Below are 23,803 nucleotides of genomic sequence, written 5' to 3' on the forward strand. Positions count from 1 at the left end.
AAGAAAAAGTACATATTATCTTAAGCATAGAAAAAAACGTGGAAGACGCGAGATTTTGGTTATGCCAGCACATTCGAGAAAGAACATTGAAAGGGGAAAAATTTAATAACTATTACAGGGTTAGTACTTAGTAGAGAACAATTTCGGGTGATGGAAACCGCGAGCGAGTCCGTTTCAAACTAGTCGGCGAGACCTTGTCACAGCGGACTCGTTTCCATCACTTTTTACTCGTTCGATCCGTCCCGCTCAGCACTTTCTGTGTGGAAACGCTACTATGTAATTTGTCACTGCGAGTTGAACGGACTCCGTAATTACTCCGCCCCGCTCCCTAGAACTGAGCGAGTTCCTTTCAACTCTTTCTGCTCGCTCAGTCCTTTCCGCCCGACTATTTGTTGGTGGGAATACAAGTATGCAGTTTACGCTTGCGAGTTAGACCGAGTCCTTAATGGGTCCGTTCCGCTCGCGGTGGAAACCCGGCTAAAGGCTGTGGTTCATAGATGTGTTGTGTGCAAGTGATCCGAATATAGTGTCGAGTGTCGACTGAGTACTAACTTACCGTATCTGTATCAATCTGTATTTCTGTACGACTGCGGACTGACGCAGTGACACCATTTTGTTTTTTTACGAATATCATTTTGTAAAGTGATTAATTTAAGAAGTATATTCTATGTAAATAAGTAATTTAATTTCTTAGTTACTATTATTAATTTACGCTATTTTATGAATGTGTGTATGATATAAATTGTGAGAATCGCAAAGTTTGCATTATTTCGTTTGTCAAATTGACTTGATAATTTGTGTATTTCATCGAAATATTTACGCGGGTAAATAGTTAACAAAATGTTAGGTAAAAGAATGCATCATAATAGTAAAGGAAGATTAGCCAGTAAAAGTCACGATAATGGTAAACCGGCTAGTCCTGGGTTGTCGCCTTACAGTAAACCTCCTAAAGTTCTAGGATCTATTTCTGTTGGTAAAACTAGAGCTGAAATATGTCCAATACCTTATATAAGACAGCAGGATAACTCTATTGTTCTGCCAAGGTTAACAGCAATTGCAGCTAGGTCAGCAGACGAGCCCATTGGAATGGATGAATTAGATGCTTTACAACTAGAGCTTGAGTCGCTGCTTTGTAACACTGCACTGAGGATTAGATATTTTCAAGGTGAGATTGAGAGTATTGATACAAATGAATCAAAGAGAGAAAAAAAGAGTAAATCTGCTGGAAAACAATTACAATATCCAGGCAAGAGAAAATTTCCAGATGACAAATTTGCTAAAACAAAGGACTATGCTAAGTTGTCAAACCAACCCAAAATACCTAAATTCAAAAATTATAATGCATCAGGAGCTTCTCAAGGATACTCAAATGATCCAGCTGGGAATTCTGACAACTCAGTTAAATTGGAAATTTCACAGCTTGCATTACCAAAAAACAATATTCCATACAAATTCTGGAACTCAGTAGATCCATTCTGTGCACCAGTAACAATGGATGATATGAAATTTTTAGAATCACTTCTTGTTCAAAGTAGTAATACCACATTGCCACCAATACCACCTCTTGGAAGACACTACTCTGAAGTATGGGCAGATGAACATATATCAGAAGACCAAAATGCCTCAAATCCAAATAAAAAATTTCCTGATGTATCTAACATTAGAAAGAAACTTGAAAAGTCTTCTGAAAATATGATCACAGGGCCTCTAACACAGAGGTTAGTCTCTGCACTCATGGAAGAAAATGTTATGACATATGATATGCCAGATATGAAAATTAAACAATCCACCACCACTAAGAATAGTTATAAAAACTCATTGACATTAGAAAAATGTTTGAGAAAGGAGCTAGTAGAACAAGGTATTTTAGACCCTGAAGATCTACCTCCATTAACTAACCCAGCTGATGATGAAATATTAGCGGAAATAAAGAAGTGTCAAACCGAATTAACAGCTGTACGTAAAGAAAATTGCAGAAATTTAAAAAATTTAATTGGATTATGCAAACAGGAGATGATAAGACTCAATTTGAAAAAGCAATTAGATCAAGTTGATATGGAATGTATTGATATTTATAAGAAAATGGTAGCAGCCAAGCAAAAGAAAAGACCAATTACAAAAAAAGAAAAAGAAGATGCCTGGAGGGCTATCAATGAGCAGATAAGACTTAACAAAGAAATAAATGCTTTGCCATTAACAGGACCCAACTCAAGTTAATCTTATGTGTAACATTGACTTACACTTACTTGTCTCAAATAAATTGAAATATCAAAATAAATGCATGTTAAAACTAGATTCAGAGTTTTTTTTCCTACATGCTGAAAAAGCTTATTTTGCTTGTTAATTCATGTCATCTCAATGGTATTCCCCCTATGCTAGTTTTTAAATTTACAATTTATAAAATATATAATATATTTATTTAGCTATTTGTTCACAATATAATAATACAAAAACACTCAGCATTTAAGGTTAACAAGTATATAAAATTAATTATAAACAAAACTATTTTATTTTAGAAAGTAATGTTATTGTGTTGAAATAATGTAATAAAATTTACCGACTCAGTACTTTCGAAGATGTCGGACGACAGTGCTTTATAATTTGTCCCGTTTATACTTATTGCTAGGGGTCATTTTTAAGTTTCAGTAATTCCCCGCGTCGTAGACCATGTAGCGTAGCTGATATGTAGCTAATTCACGAATTGCGGTTTTGTAAGCATTAACCGTTAGAAAGATAGAAAATGATACAGAAGCGGTAAACATCAGTCAAAGATAAAATCATGTGAACGAAATACGAACGATGGAAATTAGTTTTTCCCAACTAACCCAAAAATATATGAATATGTTGTTGAAAGTTTTAAAATGTACCAAAAAGTAGGTACCAGACTGAAAGGATATAAAAAAAAAACTAAATTAGTTTTACGGAGCCAAAATTATACCAATTTGGTACTGAATAAGTACCAGTGTTCCAGATTACAGTAAGAACAAACGAACATCGCGAGATGTGGACACTGCCTTAAGAAACACGTGTTATAAATATAAAAATACTACAATATGCAACTTGAACAGTTTTTTCATGCCACATTGAACTAACGTTACGACGTAGAATTCAGGTGTCGGTGTACGCGCGCATCGTAAAAATTCACTCTCATCTTTTTTCTCCATCGCGCCAAAAGAAGTATAACTTCAAAAATGTTGGTTTCCTTCTATTTTATCTGACTTAAACCAAATGGAAAGGGGTATTGACACACAAAAAATGCAAAACTCGTATCGCTGCTTCGTGATTAGACGCTTGTATCTACGTCGATGGCTGATTAACATATATCGATAAATGAAACCGTATTAAATTTAAGAAGCATAGCGAAGAGTGGTATAAACTTAAGATGCAATTACTTTACGGTTCCAGCGATAACAAAGGTTTATCTGACAAAAGTTTCATAAAGATCTCTGACGAATGAGATAATCTAGTCATAATACTTTCCTAAAAAATCCATTACTTATAAACATATACCAATATAATATACGCATATGTTTGAATTTGTAATTAAGGTACGTCTTAAGTATACCGATGATTATCCGATGCGTTTTAATAAATACATACTTACTTAAAAGCTCGCGCCACCGCATCAGGCGTAATCGCTTTTAATTTTAGTCGCGTTTAATTTTGTACCTTGGTACATAAGTAAAATTTAACATAATATTAAAATAATATTTTATATTCAATTGAAGACACTCAGAGGCGTACAGTCGTTTCTATAATCATAAAAAAATTCTCACAAAACATTTCTGAAGTCTTTCTTTATCTTTCTAACTGCTCCATTAAACCATAACTCCTATAAGTTAAAGCTCACTCAATTAATTTCTACTTAATTACTACATACCTTTGACTTTTGACTTGAGTTTCAAGAAGATTAGAACTATACTTTTAATGACCGAGATAAATACGTCAGTCGAGAACAGTAGAGACTGGAGAACGCTAACGTCTTATTTACGATGGCCATGAAATACAAGAAGGGTCGAAATAGTTTGCAACCTTTACACATTTTTAAATTTATAATTCAAATCAAATCAAAATATCTTTATTCATATAGGTAAACTTGTACACGTATGGACGTCAAGAAAAACAAATTAAATTAATCGTAAATTTACATTTACAACCAGTTCGCAAGTCAAGGGCGTAGAGCGGGTAAGGCGGTAATTAATTGGCGTATACTGTAATATTATTAGTTAGTATTTCCACTTTCGAGGGCTATAGGGTCAATCTGACGATTAAGAGATCTTTGAACTGTCACCAAAAGAATCTTCACTCCTGAAGTTCCTTTATAGTTTCGCCATAGATATCTGGATCCATAGCTGGGGGGCGGCGGGTATTAGATGAAGTCAAAATTTCATCCCCTATCACACACACAATTCTTTCCAGAATAAATTCACTCCTTGGTCTCGGTCCTGGATTCCGAGATACCTGGGGCGTCCACAGGACCAGTTCGTCTTTCCCAGAGTTTCATATTTACCCGGGAGTTTTGTGTCACAATACATACTCGACGTTGCCCGTTGGACGGTCCCTGTCCTCTGATAAGGACATGACTAATTAGTGGCTTATTGACAATGTCTACTACGATTTTTTATTGAAATAGAGTAAAGATGAAAAAGTTTCTATTACGACAATACTATTTAAAAAAATAAAATTAAAACATAAAACAGCTGTAAAAATATAATGTTTTTTTTGTCTAATTATCAATTGTCATATTTGGCAGTTATCAAATGACAATGAGCATCCATCAACTCGGATTCAAAGTTTAAATTATAACGACCAAGTAAAACAACAGATCCAGGTGCTCTTTATTTTGTACACATATTAAAATTATCTTATTCCTTTTTCATTCAAGTGAATGTGATTATTAAACCTCTTGGCAAAATGGATAAAAATAATTATTTAACACCCAGTAAAATACTACGATTACTTCATATGGCAGAAGATAGATCATTTAATGAACCTAGGACACTTCTAAACTATGACGATGAAATTAATAGGTAAGATAAAAAAAGATAAAGGATACTTTATGTCCGAAATATTATCACTCTTCCTTTAAATTCAATCGTTACATTATTTTAATGTAAATTGATTGAATACCTATCTTTAGTTTGTATTGGTTTTTAGAAACCTTCAAAACCCATCCCCATACACTGGAGAGTCGTCTTCCGGTATTTTGGATTTGGAACGATTAAGAGGTAAGCTTATATTTTATAACAAGTATTATGGGTTGGGTTTTAATTCAATACCTTGAATCTGATTATACTGAGTATGTAGGAGTCTCGGGTGACCTTGATTCGAAAATCTCCGTGAGATTTGGTTTAATTTATGCTGCTTGAGTTGTAATTGAAAGTAATTAAAATTTTTTTTTGATATTTTGTGCAATATTAGAAATTTGTAAACGATCCGCCAGAACAGTGCGTTAGTGTTAGTTAGCGGATTATTCGTTAAAAAGCCGTTAATTTTTTACATTTCTTTTGTTTTCTCGTGAATGTGCGTGATTTTATATGAATTTTTTAAACTTGGTGAATTTTGCTTGGTATACGACCGGCTTATGTGGATGACATTGTGGACGATGGGCCCGGTTAATGTTAGGTATTATGTGTGTTTTGTTTTTTTTTAATTATTATATTGAAATAACTGTTTCTGGTACTTGAAATTGGTTGGGGGTGATTAGTATCCCCCGACCTCAAAATTGAGGTATTGTATAATTGTAAACCTTAATCAGTATTATTAAAACTGAGATAAAAGCATACAGTTTAATTAGTTTTTTATCAAAACTGTTTTCGTTTTTTATGAATTTAAGAATTTAATGATATTTTATATTTTCAGGCTTTGGTGAAACAAGCACACTTTCTGTAAGTAATGTAAAGTAAAGTAAAATTTTACAAGTATGGAATTGATTAAATATTCTCTAATTTTTAAGAACAAAAAGGCCCAATTTTTTCCAAAATGTTTATATCTACTTAAATATTTTATCCCTTAAGATATGGTGCTTATTTATTAAATGTTTCAAAGACATCTATGATGTAAGTGTTAAAAACTATGTTTTTTTTTTCTAGTTTTGTAATCATGTCTAGTCCTCTTTAACTTAAATAAAATTTCTATGATTTCAGACAGCATTCAATCCAGGTGAAATGACTGGCAGGTCCACAGAAGCAGTTGATCACAATGAAGCATTTGAAAGTACTGGTCGCCATTCTGTTGCTTTGGAAAGCTTGACAAGCCACATGGAAAGACAGACCCAAGAGGTTTCCAAACTTATTAGGCACTCTGTTGCAAGCTTTTCATCAAAGTATAATGTGAGTATTTAATTTACAGCAGGTTATATTTTTTAAAACAATCTTGACTAATGCTAGTGCATTGGAAAGCACACCATTCTGCATCTATTACAGTGATCTGTATTCTTAGCCAACCCAAAATAATTAAACAATTTATATAAAACCGTTACTATGCCCAACTTCCACAAATAATCATACATATGAATATCCGTGAAATTTTTTAATGACATCAATATTACAGGTAGATCTAAGTGCAGATGAAAACCAATTGATTAAGGAAAAATTCAATTCACCCCTAGACGCAACAACAACTTCTGAGTTACTTAAAGATATGCCCCAAAGTATGGTGAATCTACAAGATGCAAGCATGTAAGTTTCTTATTTTTAAAATAAATCTCGTATAAATCATCTCTCATCTCTTATAAGAAATTAAAGAAATATTTATAGCAAATTAAAACAATAGTTTGTTTTCAATTTCATTGAAGCAATAATATATTATATACATTCTTATTAACAACATGCTGTTGATTTAAGAACAGCCAATATAACAAACCAGTATTTTAAGGTTGATATCATAGCTTGGATTGTGTTTTGCATTAATATGTTTACAACAACAAAAAAGATTAGAAACATAATTGTTGTTTCTAAACGTTTTCAGGGTAAGCAATTTCAATATGTCCGAGAGAGAAGTGTATTTTAAACAGAAGTGTCCTAATTTCTCTGAAATCCTTGGAAACGCAGATAGTCCGGACAGGTACATGAGGCCAAGCATTTCTGAAGGTAAATAATTTTAATAGTATGAAAATGTAGATAATTGAAATGAAATATTTACACTAAATAATATGATTAGGAAGGTACATTATACGGTTAATAAATTCGTCAAATGTAAATGCAAATACAAGCAATTTCTTTCTTGTTACCTGTTATTGCAATGATAGGACGCAAACATGATAATTTCTTGTAACTATATACTTTTTTATATATTTGTTTACAATAAAATGACTTAAGACTAGATTGTACTCTGTCTATATGATGAAATTATGTAAATTATAATTTTTTTATTTATTCATTTATTTAAAAAGCAATATACAAATTTATTTGACAGAGAAACACAAATTGGTCATAATTTCTCCGTCCACTGATGCGTCAACATTAATCACTATAATATTATAGTAATTAAAACAAATGTACTAGAATTAATTAATGATTTATTTAATATAAATTTAAAAATAAGTTATTTAAATAAGACATAACTATTGGTAATTATTAACTAAGTACTATTTTGTATTCCAACTTGAGAAACTTGAAGTTTCATCAAAATTGTAAAAGTAAAGTTATTTATTAGTAAACATCCTTTCTTTTTTAGTTCCTAGATATTTAATGTGGGTTTATTTTTCTAAAAGTACTTGTTTAATACGATTTATATGCAAAAAATGTTATATATTCAATTTCAGTATCGTCTCACAAACCAATAGAAACACCGAAGAGACACCACAATACATACAATATTGATCAAACTTTAGACAAAGTGCCAGTGAGACAACCAAAACCCACTGCTTTGATAAAGCCAAGTGATGTAGCCGGCTTTGAACCAGAAATATCAGTTATGAGTGAAATGGGGAATTATTTCCAACATGGCCCGAATTATTCTGCCACACCATCCTTAAAGGGTCAGAAGAAAATAACACCTACGGATATTATGTTGAATAATTTGAAATCTTCATACCGATTAGTGCACGAGGATACAGAGACGTCGCCAGATGAATCTATTAGTGTGTCCAAGATTGCTGATTTTTTGAGTAAGTTTATTTTTAATATAACAAACCGTTTTGCTTAATGCTTAAAGGTTTGCGTCTATAGCAATATTTTATTAATTGACCAATTTGCGCACGAAAATTAACAAAAGAATATCGCATTTTATTAAATACATCAGGTTATATTTAAAAATAAATGTGTGGTTATAACAAGATGCACTTTTTACTTTCTATTTTTTTTTTATGTATCCTATATCAGTTTAGTTTATTTGTTTAATTTTTTTGTTCCTGTTAAGTATGTTTTTTTCCTTCTTGCCTACCTTGTGTAATTTAATAAGTTTTTTTTCCTTTACTCACAGTGGTTGACTGGAAGAAATCGCTCGAATGAAGTGTTAATAAATAAATACATTTTATTAACATGACTCTATTTTATATTAGTCTTTTAGCAAGCCGCCTGGCAATGCGAGGTGAACCCGTTGGTGGCCCTTTTTTAAATAAAAAATTTATCCAACGGTTTGACAAAGTCCAATAAATTTTCGACAAACGGGTACTCTATAAATTCACTTACACTACATCTTTCTAAATTGGTAATATTTTGCCAAGCAACATTTTTAAAAACCTTTTTTTAGAGGAATAATTTATTTATTTATTCACACTTGGTTGCAAAGAAACACAAATAACACAATAAATAAAAATTACAAGGGATGCAACCGATAGCCTTATCGCTAACAAGCGATCTCTTCCAGGCAACCTTAGTTAAAAAAAAATGATGAGTTAAATGTTACTTTACCACATTGATTTCAGACCGACAGTCAACTATTTGTAAAGTGTCAGATATAATTCAAGTAAATCAAGTGAAACCAAATAAAAAACCGTTATCAGAGCTTCATATGAATATAGATCAAGATATGTATGTCACGAAGTTGAAAGATACAAAAAAGATGAACACTGCTAGCTCCTCTGGCACACTAAGCACTGTGATCTCGTTGGATAATTTAAAAATATCTGAAAGAGTACCAGATGTAGTTGTAACAAAGGATTCCTTGACTATGGAGAATGAGAACCGAAGTAAGGCATCGGTGAAATCGAAATCTCCTTCCAGTCAGTCAACCCGAACCACTGTACAGGAGAATAAAAGTTTCAAAACATCGAACAGTCCACTTCATTCCAGTAAAGGTGATAGTGAGTATTTTCAATTTCTAATTTACATTTTTGGTTTCGACATTTGTATATTTTCTTTAGCTTTATTATCTTCTGCAATTATCTTTCTTCTCTTCTCTTCGCATATAATAGAATAATGTAGATAACACATGCATAGCAATTTTTTTGATTACACTAGGATTGTAATTATATGTATATGTCGGAGCAATGTTGTAACTGTCAGCTGCCATTGTCATGTCAGAACTCAATTGACAACGTCAAAGTCACATCAAAACCGTTAGTTATAGATTTATAAATAATTTGTTAATTTAAAGATCTAGCGATTTTAGCAAATCAAATAAATAACTAGTAACCGGTTAGAAATTTTACTTTGACGTTGTTTATTTATTATCTTTGACCCAATGACAATAGTAGCTGACAGTAATGTCATTACTCCTACACATATATATATATCGTTATATATTTATCTGTTATATATTAATAAGTATTTTAGTTTAATCACATTAAGTATGAAATTCAGCCCTATATATTAAAACAAATATATCATTTTTCATAAGAGTATTATCATGAATCAAAGATTTTCACTTATTTTTTTATATGCGTCTGTTTGTAAAAGTAGTTATTTTCAGGCGAGGCTAATACATCTCACATTCCTTCCCCAAATGTCGTTTATAAAGAGTTAGAACACTCAGTTGATTGGCAAGATGTGATACAACTGAAACGTTACAATGAAGAACGCTTTGCAAAAGGTTTGTGGGCTCTGCATGGGACTAACACGGCTTAATAATAAAATGTGCATCTGTTATTATTAACACATATCTATAGTCCACGTTTTTTAAGCACTGGGTTAAGGGTCAATTTATGCTTTTAGTTTTAGTAATACACTTGATCTTATTGTGTGTATGTCGCAGCCAATTACCTTAATTAGCCGTTCAATTAACAGCCTAGCCGTTAACTTTTTGACATATTGGTGTCAGAGTTTGAGGCCTTGTAGAATGTCAATCAAACTTGTAGTTTCAAGAGCTGTCAAACCATTTATTCTCTATGAGAAGTTTGACATTTGAAGGCATTCAAGACGAGATTATGACTTGAGATATGATTTTAATTGTGGACTTGGGTGTCCACAGAAGTCTAAAACTATAATATTAATGGTAATTGACACCAAAATGATAAAATCATATTAGAGTCTATTGATGCTGTTCTTTTTATACATGTATTTATTTAGTCAGTTTGTAAGACTTAAAATTATTTTCAGCTCAATGGATCGACATCGTGGCGATGCCTGTTCAAGGATACGTAGGTAAGTTTTCAACTATATTTTAAGTATACGTATATATATGTTGTACAAAAAGCTATTCAATATATATTTATTATAAATCATTGTCTCATATCATATCACATAAATCAACCACTACTTCAATCTTTTAAGTCCGATTTCTGTTTTATGATGATTTGTGTTTGTAATAGGCAGTTTGGTGATCAGTCGTCTGTGTCTGACACACACCAAAATTTTTGGGCCGGCATGCCGGTTTCCTTCACCGTATTCACATACTATGTTTGTCCGCGATGGACTCCTAAACTACTTAACCGATTTTAAATTAAATTGGCACACCGTGAGCAGTCTAGTCCAACTTAAGAGATAGGAAAGCTTAGATCTTTAATTATAGTCGCAATTTTATTTTATTGCAAATTATTTGATACAATTCTAACAGATGGCGCTGTGTTTATAGTACCAACCTTTCACATAAGTTCTCCTACCATTTCCCTTGAATAGTTTAATACTATCTAATATAACAAAAACTGCTAGTTTTAAATAGATTTTTATGTAACTTAGATTTTCCTAGTACATCAAAATTCTTTGTAAAAAACTATTTTCATTCAGGTATTAGTACACCTGTAACTATAAACATAACGACACGCGTGGACAGCTGGCTGACCGCAAGATTCGAACCGAACACAGTCAAAGATATAACCATTGAACTACCGCGACAGCCTTTCCTCCTATCCCCTGGAAAGAACGAAAAATTCACATTCAATATCACATGCAACAAGGAAATGAAGCAAATATTACCATTCTCCATGCATTTGAAGGATACTTCGAAGGATGCGATTTGCGAAGAGAAAGATGCTGTCGAAATTGATGTTAAACTACCTTCGATACAAGCAATATCGCGAGAGGGAATGAACAAAGTTATATTTCCAATTATACAAGAGAAATCGCATATAACAAAGTATTTTGTTATTGTCAGCGATTGTCCTGGAGAGTTGGATTTGGACATGACAGTTGCCTCAGATCTGTTTGCGATAGTGAACGTACAGGAGATTAAGAAGAGCGAGATGAGTAAGGTGTTGATGGAGTCTAATTTGGTCCAGGGTAAATCGGAGGTTGCAAGGAAGTTTTGTAGGCTGAGTGCGGGCAATGCGATTAAAGTTACGGTCATATTTAAGGCGCCACAGTTAACGGATTTGGATATAGGTGAGTTGATTTATGTAAAACTAGCGGCCCATCACAGTATATATATTTTTTTATTGTAGATATTGATATGTTTAATATTGTGGAACATTTTTTTCTATCATCATCATCAGAATAGTTTTCGAAGCGCATGCGATGAAAGGGGCATATTTTTACACCTGGGGTAACATTATTGTAGTTTTAGTATGGTACTTTATTTTTTTTCTTGCAATTAAAATAGCCTATATTAATCAGTGATAATTTAGCATTCCAATGGTGAAAGAATTTTTAAAATCGGTCCAGTACTTTTTGAGCCATTTAGGTACAATCACACTTACATACAAATCTTTCCTATATTAGTATAGATTAGTATATAGAACGAGTAAATTAAAGAAAAACAACCTACCAATAAGTAATAAATAGCTTATTTGGAACTTATCCGGACATTGTGAAACAAACTCTAAACTTTCTGTGTTTGTGTTTGTAATGAAGCACCTTAACGGAGGGACCGATTAATATGTGTGTGTTCAGGTTGAGAGAATGTTTTAAATTTATAATAGATGATTTTTAAATTTTTCGTATTTATGACGTGTATAGACAAGACACGTCATAAGATAATCATTAAGGGCCTGTTTCACAATGTCCGGATAAGTTCCAAATAAGCTATTTATTACTTATTGGTAGGATAAACAGTATTTTTGCGTTTCACGACAGATAGCGCTATACGTCATGAAATGCGAAGTATCTTATTTGGAACTTTTATCTTTCGAATAATTTATGTGTTGCATAGCTATTTGGCACTTTATCCATACATTGTGAAACAGGCCCTTAGTATATTTATTGGTTAAGTTATTTATATTAAACATTGGTTTACAGAGGGCAAAATGGCAACGTTCACCGGCGTTTTAAATATTAACCTAACCGGTGTGAACACTGTCCTAAATAAAGTGGATTTAATTGGAACTGTTGGCACTGCGCAACTCGAAGTGAAGTCATCTGGTAAAGTCCAAATTGCTGCCGGTAAGTTTATTTTTTATTTATTTAGTTAAAAACTTATTTATTTTTTATACGCTTCTGGTAAACCCGCTTTATAGCTGACCCAGCAAACGTTGTTTTGCCATGTATATTATTTCTATACTATTTTTTAGTACAATAAGAATAACTATCTCCCAAAATAAAAAAATAGGGGTTGCTCGTAGAGGGTTGAAAATAAAGGGTTGTATGTATTTTTGTATGCTGTATCATAAAAAAAAAAACAAAAAATAAATTAGATGTCCGATTTGCAGACCTAATATGCACACAAAAATTTACGAAAATCGATCGAGCCATTTCGGAGGTGTTAAATTAGAAGCATACAGAATATTGTACAATATTTATTAAACGACTCGGATAACGATTAGTCTTTTAATAATAATTAAACAGTTAATTAATTTTAATATCAATTTCAGAACCGACCCCTATAACAGTAACGAATATAGGGTCGTTGACAGGTGTATGGCTTGTGAAGTTCAAGAGTACTTCTGTTGAAGAAACAATTCCTTTCAAAGTGTCTCCGGGAAAGTTTGAGCTAAGACCGGCTTCTACTAGAGTGCTTCAAGTTGTTTATACGGGACCACCTGAAGTGGTTTATGAAGGGTAAGCATTTTATATATTTTTTTTATAGAACAGGGGCAAACGGGCAGGAGGTTCACCTGATGTTAAGTGATACCGCCGCCCATGGACACTCTCAAGAGGGCTCGCGAGTGCGTTGCCGGCCTTTTAATTGGTACGCTCTTTTCTTGAAGGACCCTAAGTCGAATTGGTTGGGAAATACTTCAGTGGGTAAAAGGTTCCACAAATTGAATTAATTAATAATTACATGTTTGAAAAAATGTATTTTTACTTGAGAAACAATATATAGTATTCGTATATATTATATACGAATACTATACCGTACACATCGCGATCAGCCGACCTAACTTTAGTCTTTCTTTCTGATGTATCTTTAATGCCCTTTAGGAATAGTTAAACGCGCTAATATTATTAATTTTAGACGGTACTTGAATAAAAAATTGCACACACTCATATTTAATATATATAATTTTTCACAATTATATTTATAAACTGTCCGAAGTGTAATGGAAAAGGCAATTTCTCAGGAACCTCTTCTTATTATATATATAGAAATCTTGATATTAACTATTTAAATAAATAATAATATCAAAAGGGATCTAAAAATACATGTTTTTATACGTGTAAATAAATTTAAAGATAAAACTCAATTCATCAATGTGGTTAAGGATAGTATGATGGTTTTTTTCAATTTCAATAATAGTTACCATGGTAACAAACACTATCTATAGTCCATGTTTTATGATATCACTTCTCTTTATTTCTCCGTTTTTGGCTTATAACGATATGGTCAGTTATACTCTAGATACGATATCAAAAACTTTGGTGTTTAAACATTAGGGACATAGTTTTCGTTAACTTTTTCTGTAAAATGTGTATTCATCTGTGTAACCAGAATGAATATTGAATGGACTATGTAAGGAGCAGGAAATCGCCTGGCTAGTATTAAATATCATAATTTTTTTTAGTTACCTCATATTGGAAGAAGTTACAACTCTCGCGACGACTCACATCTTGATAAGCGGTGGTTCCGAAAAAGTTAGAATATTTCCCATCAAGACCAATTTAAACAATATCTCATGGGTCAAAGCCGGGAAGAAAGAGCTGAGTTTGAAGAACTCCACCAATAAAAAAGTGCAAATTCGCTGTCATATTGTCGGAGAAGGATTTTCTATAGGTATGTGTGTATTAACCATTTTATGAAATTACGGTAATTGCTTTAATTTTTTCAATGTATTTTTTAATAACTTATTATGACAAAACCATGAAAATTATAATATGATATGTTTTCTATAAAACAGGTTTTAATTTTGCTCCTTGTAGGAATGATATATAATAAATGCGAAGAAAGTTTATTATAATTTACTAAAGATCTATGCATACACACTTCATTAATCATTATTTATTGGCAAATTGACTATAAAAAGTATTATCTGATTTTTTATATTTTTCTCTAAAATACTCGTTTTGATTACGAACATTTAATTGCATACATATCAAATCCAAGTGGCAATCCGAAATGTGTCATGTAGTCAAATGCAAAGCATAGATTGCACAATTTAGGTAAGAATAATTTTGTCTTAAAATAATAGATAGCGTTTTCAACCTGTTAATAATGTATTTTTTTACAATTTCTATCTATATTATTTCCTATTTTATGCCGTTAAATTTATTATATACCTTTTCTTAATGCGCCATAGAATTAGCTAACCTTTCACATATTATCGGTGTGTCTTTCCAATTATTATACTATATATTATTTATTATTGCGTTTTCATATAAAACGTGAACTGTTTGTTACCATGGATACCATTTTTAACGAATCAAAACTTGGTAAAAAATACAAAATATAGCCTAAAATTCAGATATTCTTTCTCTTTAAGTTATGTAGTAATAATAATCGAACCAAATAGTGATTACCAAAGGCAAACAATTTAAAAACAAAAAATAATGTCCAGAATCATCGGGATCTCGGACATACATGATGTCTTTGGGTAGTTGCGAGTGTCGTCCGTTGTCTGTGGTTTTCTCGCCCATTTCAAACACTCCACACGTGGCCGCTCTTCATCTTATTTTGGACAAAACTACTCAACTTTCCAGAAAGGTAATATACATAATTTTTATTCGCGCTATTATTTCGTTTTTTTTGTGTCTATGACTGTCGGACTATAATGACGTCATTTGACGTGAAGTGAATCCCATGACGGTTTTCTTTCCGCACAGACTACATAAATGCAAATATTTGATTTAAACAAAATTTATGTGACTAAAATTTCTTCGCAGTTGGCCTAGTGGCTTCAGCGTGCGACTCTCATACCTGAGGTCGTAGGTTCGATCCCGGGCTGTGCACCAATTGCTTCAGAAATCTGAAGCCAAGACCTAAAGAAGTTGTAGCGCCACTGATTTATTTTTTTAAATTACTTCGTAATTAAATTAAAGTAATTTACTATACGTTGCATGTTGTGGTATTGTGTTAAAAATTGTGTTTGTATAAAATATTTTGACATAAGAAAAGAAATACAACTACTGCTTTAAAAGTAGCGATTTTACACACCCTATCGTTTTTGGGGAAATGTTGTTTCATGACCCAAGGTGTGTGAAGACTTGATGCTGAAAGGTAGATGTGGGGCTTGCTGACTCCATATAAACTAAAACCATTGTCAACCATCTTTTTCCCTGCATACACCAGTCGCAAAGTTTTGTTGTCAGTTTATATTTATGAATTATTTTGATAGATCAAACTTCACGGATGCGTAAGCGGTGATCCGATTCGATGGTCGGGCCTAGTGACGTATGGTGAGACAGCGTTAGTTCGCGCCGTACTACGTCGGCCTATTGAACTCACTCTGTACAATCGCGCATCTGTCCCGGCCTTTATTTCTGCTACTTTGCATTTCAACTGTAAGTATTGATTCAAATATTTTTATAATAAATGCTGATATTTGTGCTGCAAAAACTTAATGTCGTCATGTTAGGACAATATTTCTTGGTTTTAAAGTGTACAATACATTATATACGCTGTCTTTGTATATGCTTTACTGGGCCCTTGTTACCCCAAATGTAAGAACTTTTATCAAACAAATATAGAAATATGTCTGTCCGCATTACGGAATACTAGAACTTAAACAATTTCCTATTATATAAGAAATTCATTATTTTCTCAATTCCAGTACAATACAGATGTCTGTCATCAAACGCGGAATTACAAGGTGCAAGACGTATAATGGGGAAACGTGGAAAACATTCCATAATTTTACGGGTGGATTGGCCGAGACTCGAACGGAGAGCCCGTGCAGTCGAAACCACAACCCTGGCGACACTCACTGTACTTACCGGACCGGAATTTACTAGACGGAGGATACTCAAGTAAGACATAATGTTTAATAAAAAAAAATCTAAAGGGATTTATAGTTCAACGTATATTTTTCATAAAAATCTTAAATTTTTATGTTTGCCGTCTATAATCTTTGTATGTACACTAATACATTTACTAGTTTATAACAATTTTAATTAATGTTATAGTTTTCTTAATATCATAATTGAATTAAGAAATTAAAATAAACGTAACTTAAGCTACAGTTATAAATAATCCGGCCCGAAGGACCACGTGCAGTAAATGCTGCCAGACTTGTTATATTGATTAATTTCACGAAACAGTGTTAGAATATTTTGATTTAAAGCTCTATTCTCATGTGTCTTGAAATATACGCTATGCTTCAAGCTTCGGTATCTATTTTAAATATTTTCACCATCAATGTGCCTATCAAAGGCCTCCTCTTCGAGTTTGACACTGGTAGGCAAATATTTACATTGACCGACGTGTAATCAAAAACTGCGCTCTGCGTTTGGCAGCTGAACGAAATTACAGATATTCTATAAATGAACAGTGTTGCCAGTATATAAATTATCCTGCCAACATAATAACCAAAAAAATTTTTTTTTTAAAACATAGGGTAACCATGTCTCCCGTCTGCCCAACCCTCCCCTATATCCCCTAAATATTATTCGTACTCGGTATATTAAAGTTTAATAAAGTAAAGGTATATTGGTGAAGCCAGGGCTTCAAACGCAATAGGCTAATGTGAATATTTAAAAAAATAAACAATTTAATTTTCAGAATACTTCGCGATGAAAACAACGGACAACTTGATACTTCGTTATTGCCGGAGCATTTGAAGGTGTTGGCGGAACCTTTTGATGGAGAGGATCCGACTTTGGATAAATATTTGGAAAACTTCAGCGAGACAAAGGTAATTTATTAGGTTTTTTATATTACTTATGAGGTTATTGCATTTTTGCTTCGTTCTGATGTTTGAATAGCCATACAATTGTGGCACCAAAAAAAAACGAATATATTTTTAGATCAACGTATAAAACACTGTTGGCCTAGTAAGTTTTAGTTTGCGACATTCAGTCAACTCTCGCGATGGAAAATATAATGTCTATATCAAAAAGTAGACATGAGTCAGGCACAGTCGGTTGATTTACTACTAGCCTAACAAAAAAACCTTGGTCCAGACGTATAAAATAAAAAACTTGGGGTGAAAATTAGGGGCTGTATTTATTTTTGTATGTTGTATCACAAAACAATAAAAACAACAAAATTCATACAAATAAAAAAAAAAATTTTTGGGGTGGACACCCCTTATCACTTACGGGTTAGTAAGATAGATAGTAGCTGATTCTCAAACATACTGAATATGCATAATAAGAATTGTTCCAGCCGTTTCGTAGGAGTATGGGAACGAGAATTTTATATGTATCGGGATGTTATTTAATTTTCTAGGCTTCTCTGAATGAGCTAATTGAAGGTCTACAAGAGCTGACAGCCCAAATTGACGTTCCACAGGACTTCGTCGATGACAATACCACTATTATTAGCGATGACACCATGTTAGAACATCATACACTTTGCGAATAATTTATATCGACGTTGTAGAGAATATAAATTGGAAATAATTTAAAAACTCAACTACCTGAATGTTATATTTTTATACTAAATTCGTTTCGTCTAACGTACTTAAGTTATCATGTTCTAGGTTTGAGTCCCAGCGAAACAATTTTGGCTCGACATGTTTGTAATTAATTTTAACCTTAAGATATGTTAGCCATTTATAACTGTGTCAATTGAAATATATTTTAAAGTAATTAATGCCTATAGTTCTTATCCAGGCTTTCTTTTTATGTTTAATTTATGTATTAATATAAACCCTGAAGATTAAATGTACTTATTATAAGCTTTAACCGTAAAAGACTGTTATTTTAATTATTAAACTCATACATTCCCTCTAAAAGAATCCAGAAGACAAAAAGTGATTTTTTACCTTAGTTGTTAAATTATGATAAAATGTGATTTGACTGTATGATTTTTAAATAAATGTATTTAAATTAAAAAGTCTTTTATTACTTTATGTAAGAGTTTTTTTTAACATAAACTAATTGCAAAGAGGCGGTGCGAGGAAAACCAAGTAACCTAAAGATTAATTTTAATTGATTTGAAAAAGCTAGATAGCGCTATGCGTCTCGAAGTCAGTGGATTCGATGACTGAGCGTTTTTTTTAAGTCACCTTTGCCGCACTATCAGTATCTGCTACCCACATTAAAACAAGATACCAACAAAGTTATAATTGAGCCTTTCTGGCTCGACTTTAGTTATTATGCCAGTCAGTTATTATTCTATATTCCTTTTAATTCTGTGGCATAATAATTTCTTTATGAATTCTGTTTGTTGGTTGAAGTTTTAAATATAGATAATGGTAAATGGTTGCGAAGAGATCACTTTAAGAGTTAAATAGCAATAAATATTGATCTTATAAACAAAGTTTATTTAATTAAGTTTGTTACTAATAAATCAGCAATAATATTATCCTTCAGAAAATACTACTTCGTAAAATTAAGTTTTAAAGTCGAAAAATTTATATCAGAAAACAAAATCAGAATTTTTACTACATTATCTGTTCTCTTTCACTCATGAGAATAAATCAACAATGGTTGGAGTTGGCTAAGTTATTTGGTATATGTAAGTACACTTACACAAAACTTTTAACACATATAACAAATGTTAAATGGGATCATCGCATCGCATTCGAATTTATATCGCTTTAAAAAATCATGATTCAAATCTTCTACTGTATTATAAATAAAACAAATATATAAGAATAATATTTATTCGTTATAATGTTGTAAATAACTCCTGACGTATTGAGAAACTTCCCATTCCGTTGGCGGAGATTCAAGAACAACGACACAGGAACCAGCGACTTCATTCACTCTTATCGTTGTATCTCTCTCTGTGTACACCACATTTGGCTTTTCATCTTTAGTATCTCCCTTCAAAACCTCAACAGACGTTACATCCGACACAGTTCTTGTGAAAACGACTAGATTGTCACCTATAAATATTGTTATTTAGATTATACGTTAGGAAATAATTTAAATGGGAAAGCAGCCGTTCAAGTATTACATAAGCAGATTTACTGCAATTTAACCTCTTACCACCAAAAGTAAGCAAAGCTCTAAAAAAGTATATAAACGTAGGAATCCTCGAAAATAAATTTCGTTTTAAAGCATACACAATGTATGGGTAATTAAATAAAGTCAATAATTACTGTTGACGTAATAAAATAATAATAAAATGAAACAACCCACTATAGTTTTTTTCACTTTTAATTTTATTATGTAATACTTGACCAGTCTCTAATTACGAGCTAACTTTGACACCAAACATATGTCAAATCCGTTTTGACGTATCAGAGTAGTTCGTGCTACTTTTGTAAGTCACGTATATAGGGTAAGTATATACTATATTGAACAATAATTATTTTAGATCTGTCAATTATCAGTGAATCTAAAGTCTCATATAGTCTGCCCTATGCAGCAGAACTCTTTCATTTGTCAATACTGAAGGATCAGGTAGCAAATACAATTAATCTTATACCAATAAGTAATAAATAGCTTATTTGGAACTTATCCGGACATTGTGAAACAGGCCCTAAATCTTTTTACTTGATTACCATGAATTACCTCTAGTTGGTTTAAGTACAGAGTAAAAGAAAAGTTACTTACGCATATTGCACATAGTCGAGGGGGGGCTTGAAAAACAAGTAATCAATTCCAGCTTTTTATCTATGCCTGGCCTGAATCTATATAAATTGCTAAAATAACTTTGTATACAATATATATATTTTCTATATGATCTCATACAACTCATTCTTATCTCGGTACTTATTACAGTTTTCCATAGATCCTTTCCATCACCCTGGTCTTCATATTGGTAAATATTTTTATGGCCAGCTGCATAAATACTATTTTCATGTGAGCATACAGCTGGATTCTGTATGGAGTCTGGGAATTTAGCTATTTTCCTAAATGATCTCTGTTTTAAGTCATATATGATTGCTGTGTCCAAAACTACCCTGTAAAAAATTGTATAAGAATAATTCTGAAAAAATGCTTCTCTATACATGACATTCATAATTAATGTCATAATTAAAAAACACTACACAAAGTGTGCCTTTGTCATAAACTTTTCAAAAAATATGAATTGACATTCAGATAGTTAAAAACATTTGACTTCATAAAACTGACCTAAATGCACCTACTCCTCCAATCATATATAAAGAATTCTCTATCACAGCACAACCGGCATGCCTTCTATGAGGAAGCTGAACTCCATGCCATATCCAGTCTTTTCTCAAAGTGTCATACACTTTTACATCTCTCATATATATGCCTGTGCCTCGTCCATGCTCACCACAAACAAGAACTATCTTACTTGGACCCCAAGAGACAATACTCCAACCCCATAGATTCTTCTCAGCCACCTCCAACCATTGTTGAAATTTATTCTCATGAGTGAAAGAGAACAGATAATGTGGTAAAAACTCTGGTTTTGTGTCTTTTAATATCCAAATAGGTATTACAGGAGTGTACAACAGCTTACGAGCTGTGCTATTCCTTATATTATTCAGTACTTCATTATAGACACGTTCTGTAAAGTTCTGATAAATTATATTCTTATGATCCTGCAAGCTCTTGCATGTCAATTCCCAGTTTTTGTCTAACAACTCATACATGCAATCAACAACTTTGGCAGCCAAGCTATTGTCATATTCCTTTACCAGGATCTTGATTTCTTTTAGCTCTGTTGGGGTAATTCTATTAATATCCAAACAACCTAAAATTATTAACAAAGCATCCGCACCAGTTTCATGATGCAGTAACCATTCATATCCAAATTTAAAGATAGCTGCTTCACTTTCAGTGTCCAAAAACGGGTGAGACAAATACCAAGCTAGTATATGTATAGAGGGAACATACTCAGGTTTCATATTTTGAAATGATAAAAGTCCATGCACAATTGCTAGCTTTTCTATCTTGGCATAAGAACATTGTTCAGATATTGACATTATTTGTATCCAATTTGATACTGAAATTTGAAGGTCCAATATGTATTCAATTTGCTTAATCAGCTCAGTAATCTGCAAAAAGCTGGCAGCGATTGCAATCTCGCCTATAGTCGTTAAAGAGTGCTCGGAAAGATCAATTAGACCCATTTGCATATATTTTAAAATCAGTTCCATCGTGTCCGGCTCTAGGGTCTGAAATAACATATTATGCATATTATTCTTAAAATTAATGTTTCTATTTAAATTATTTAAAAAGTACTTACATCTATTTTAATTTCTTGTTGTTTGTTTTCCACATAGTTTCCACTAAACATAGCCCGAAAGTAATCGCTATATTCACAGAGTATATCTTTACTTACATTAAAATTTTTACCTTTTATTGATAACGATATCTGAGCCATTTTCTATAATTATTTTGAAACGCATTCAATTGTTATAAAAATTGCAGAAGTGTAGAAACTAGAAGTCTGCATTTGATGTTGTTGGTCTTCGCGCCATTACGTCTTATGACATGTCAATTATCAATAAGAATTTAAAGAAATACACTAAGGAATAAGGATTATCTGATAAGTGCAAATTGTCATGAGTGAATGTCATGTACCTGAAGGCTGAATTGTATTAGAGAAAATATTTGTGTTTTTGGATATACAATTAAAATGTTTTCACTAAAAAAACTGCTGGACCAATTTCTTTCAAAATTCAGATACCAATAAAAGCTGCATCTTTACAGACTGACATAGGTTATATTACATTTTTTTAAAGTAGGGATTCCAACGCAAGGTGCGATAAAGTTATGTATAAAAAACTGTCTTCATGTGCGCTATGAAAACTATTGATAAAAGAACAAAAAAATGTTGTACAGTATTATAGAACGTATCATTACCTTCAAAAATATTATTATACCCGTGGGACTATCCCCAGTCGGAACACCAAAACATGAAATTATTTTGCTGCCACAAAACAAAACTACGTGAAATATTGTGTATTTCCTATACAGTTCTGCGTTCGTTCATCCATCCAATAGGCATTACCTCTTATAGGTACTTCAAAATAATGGAAATTAATATGGCCAGCTCCTAGGGGGATATCTGTACAAACGTGTACAGAGTTATCACGTCGGTTACCGTTATTAAAGGATTAATTGAAGTCATTACACCATTTGAAATGCAAAATACTTAAAAAATGGAGTACAGTACAGTAACAGATGAACGACTATGACGAAAACATTGACGAGATTACAGATATTCCATCCGACGCGACGACGGCGAACGCGACGAACCCTTGCGGCATTCAGTAAAAATTGACGTCCACCACCTTAAGCTTTGGTCTGGTGATCACGACGCCCAATGCAGCATTTAGCGTCCCTACACCTCCCACTTCCCCGTGCTTGCCCCTCGCCGCTGACGCATACTGCGACGGAACAAGAGAACATTCTCGACGTTTTCATATGATTGAGTGTCCGACAACGCATACCGCAGCGATGTGCGTCATGATCACCAGACCAAAGCAATACCTGGAAGACTTTATGGTGGGGTTAATATCATGTAGGTGAATTGTGATAAAACAATGAAAGTTGAAACTATGTCAATCACTTGCTTCTTACTGTCAAATTCCTAATGTTGAAAGCCAATATTGCTCTTGGTTTGTCTTTGATCTTTATTATATGTATTATATTACATTAGTGAAATAATGGCAAGTCAACTAAAATTAACGCCACAGATGCTGCACATATCTAGCCTTGGTTTGGCTTTTTTACATTCTCTAAGTAATGCAATTTTTTAAAATGATTATTATCCAATCCTAAACTAGATTTGAGATAATGCATAATATATTTGCGGTGCACGCCTTCTAGTTTTACTTAATTAATGACAGTTCGAACACATGACCTAATTTGCAACTTGATATATGGGTTCTGGATGGATGATCAGGTATTCCATACTATCGTAAGTTTATTTTACGTGTCCTTATGCAATGTTAACCTTGAAGAATGTTTCTTGGACGTCAGACTACAATATATAGCGTTTCTTTGTTTGTAAGAAAAACAAAGGCATTGCATGAACTAAGTGCTCAGCAACTGATTTTAACATGCAGTAAATTTTCGTGTCC

General features: G+C 32.6%; 3 protein-coding genes across 7 annotated transcripts; 2 read left to right on the forward strand and 1 right to left on the reverse strand.

Annotated features, from left to right (window-relative positions):
• Positions 1-502: 502 nt before the first annotated feature.
• Positions 503-2,295, forward strand: LOC110999184 (transcriptional adapter 3). Its single transcript, XM_022268122.2, has one exon. It carries the CDS (start codon positions 841-843, stop codon positions 2,215-2,217), a length of 1,377 nt encoding a protein of 458 aa, XP_022123814.1. The 5' UTR covers positions 503-840; the 3' UTR covers positions 2,218-2,295.
• Positions 2,296-4,812: 2,517 nt separating this feature from the next.
• LOC110999189 lies at positions 4,813-18,676 on the forward strand. 3 transcript variants are annotated; one of them, XM_022268129.2, is made up of 19 exons: positions 4,813-5,030; positions 5,158-5,228; positions 5,863-5,888; positions 6,147-6,332; positions 6,553-6,680; positions 6,970-7,091; positions 7,766-8,110; positions 8,870-9,247; positions 9,856-9,975; positions 10,482-10,526; positions 11,109-11,702; positions 12,555-12,698; positions 13,127-13,313; positions 14,258-14,466; positions 15,248-15,393; positions 16,025-16,190; positions 16,460-16,655; positions 17,407-17,539; positions 18,076-18,676. In XM_022268129.2, the coding sequence occupies exons 1-19, from the start codon at positions 4,915-4,917 to the stop codon at positions 18,208-18,210; spliced, it is 3,447 nt and encodes a 1,148-aa protein (XP_022123821.2). In that variant the 5' UTR covers positions 4,813-4,914; the 3' UTR covers positions 18,211-18,676. The 3 variants fall into 3 exon arrangements, with proteins under 3 accessions (XP_022123821.2, XP_045488910.1, XP_022123822.2); XM_045632954.1 differs by having other exon boundaries at positions 8,870-9,241; XM_022268130.2 differs by lacking the exon at positions 9,856-9,975.
• Positions 18,677-19,442: 766 nt separating this feature from the next.
• Positions 19,443-22,219, reverse strand: LOC110999188 (kelch-like protein 40b). Of its 3 annotated transcripts, none has more exons than XM_045632786.1 (4): positions 21,961-22,218; positions 20,877-21,889; positions 20,355-20,704; positions 19,443-19,681 (listed from the first exon to the last, which is right to left on the reverse strand). In XM_045632786.1, the coding sequence occupies exons 1-4, from the start codon at positions 22,096-22,098 to the stop codon at positions 19,455-19,457; spliced, it is 1,728 nt and encodes a 575-aa protein (XP_045488742.1). In that variant the 5' UTR covers positions 22,099-22,218; the 3' UTR covers positions 19,443-19,454. The 3 variants fall into 3 exon arrangements, with proteins under 3 accessions (XP_045488742.1, XP_045488743.1, XP_045488744.1); XM_045632787.1 differs by having other exon boundaries at positions 22,071-22,217; XM_045632788.1 differs by lacking the exon at positions 19,443-19,681 and having other exon boundaries at positions 20,615-20,704; positions 20,887-21,889; positions 21,961-22,219.
• Between the last annotated feature and the right edge of the window lie 1,584 nt (positions 22,220-23,803).

Source organism: Pieris rapae, chromosome 21 (assembly GCF_905147795.1).
Source record: "Pieris rapae chromosome 21, ilPieRapa1.1, whole genome shotgun sequence".
Taxonomy (NCBI): domain Eukaryota; kingdom Metazoa; phylum Arthropoda; class Insecta; order Lepidoptera; family Pieridae; genus Pieris; species Pieris rapae.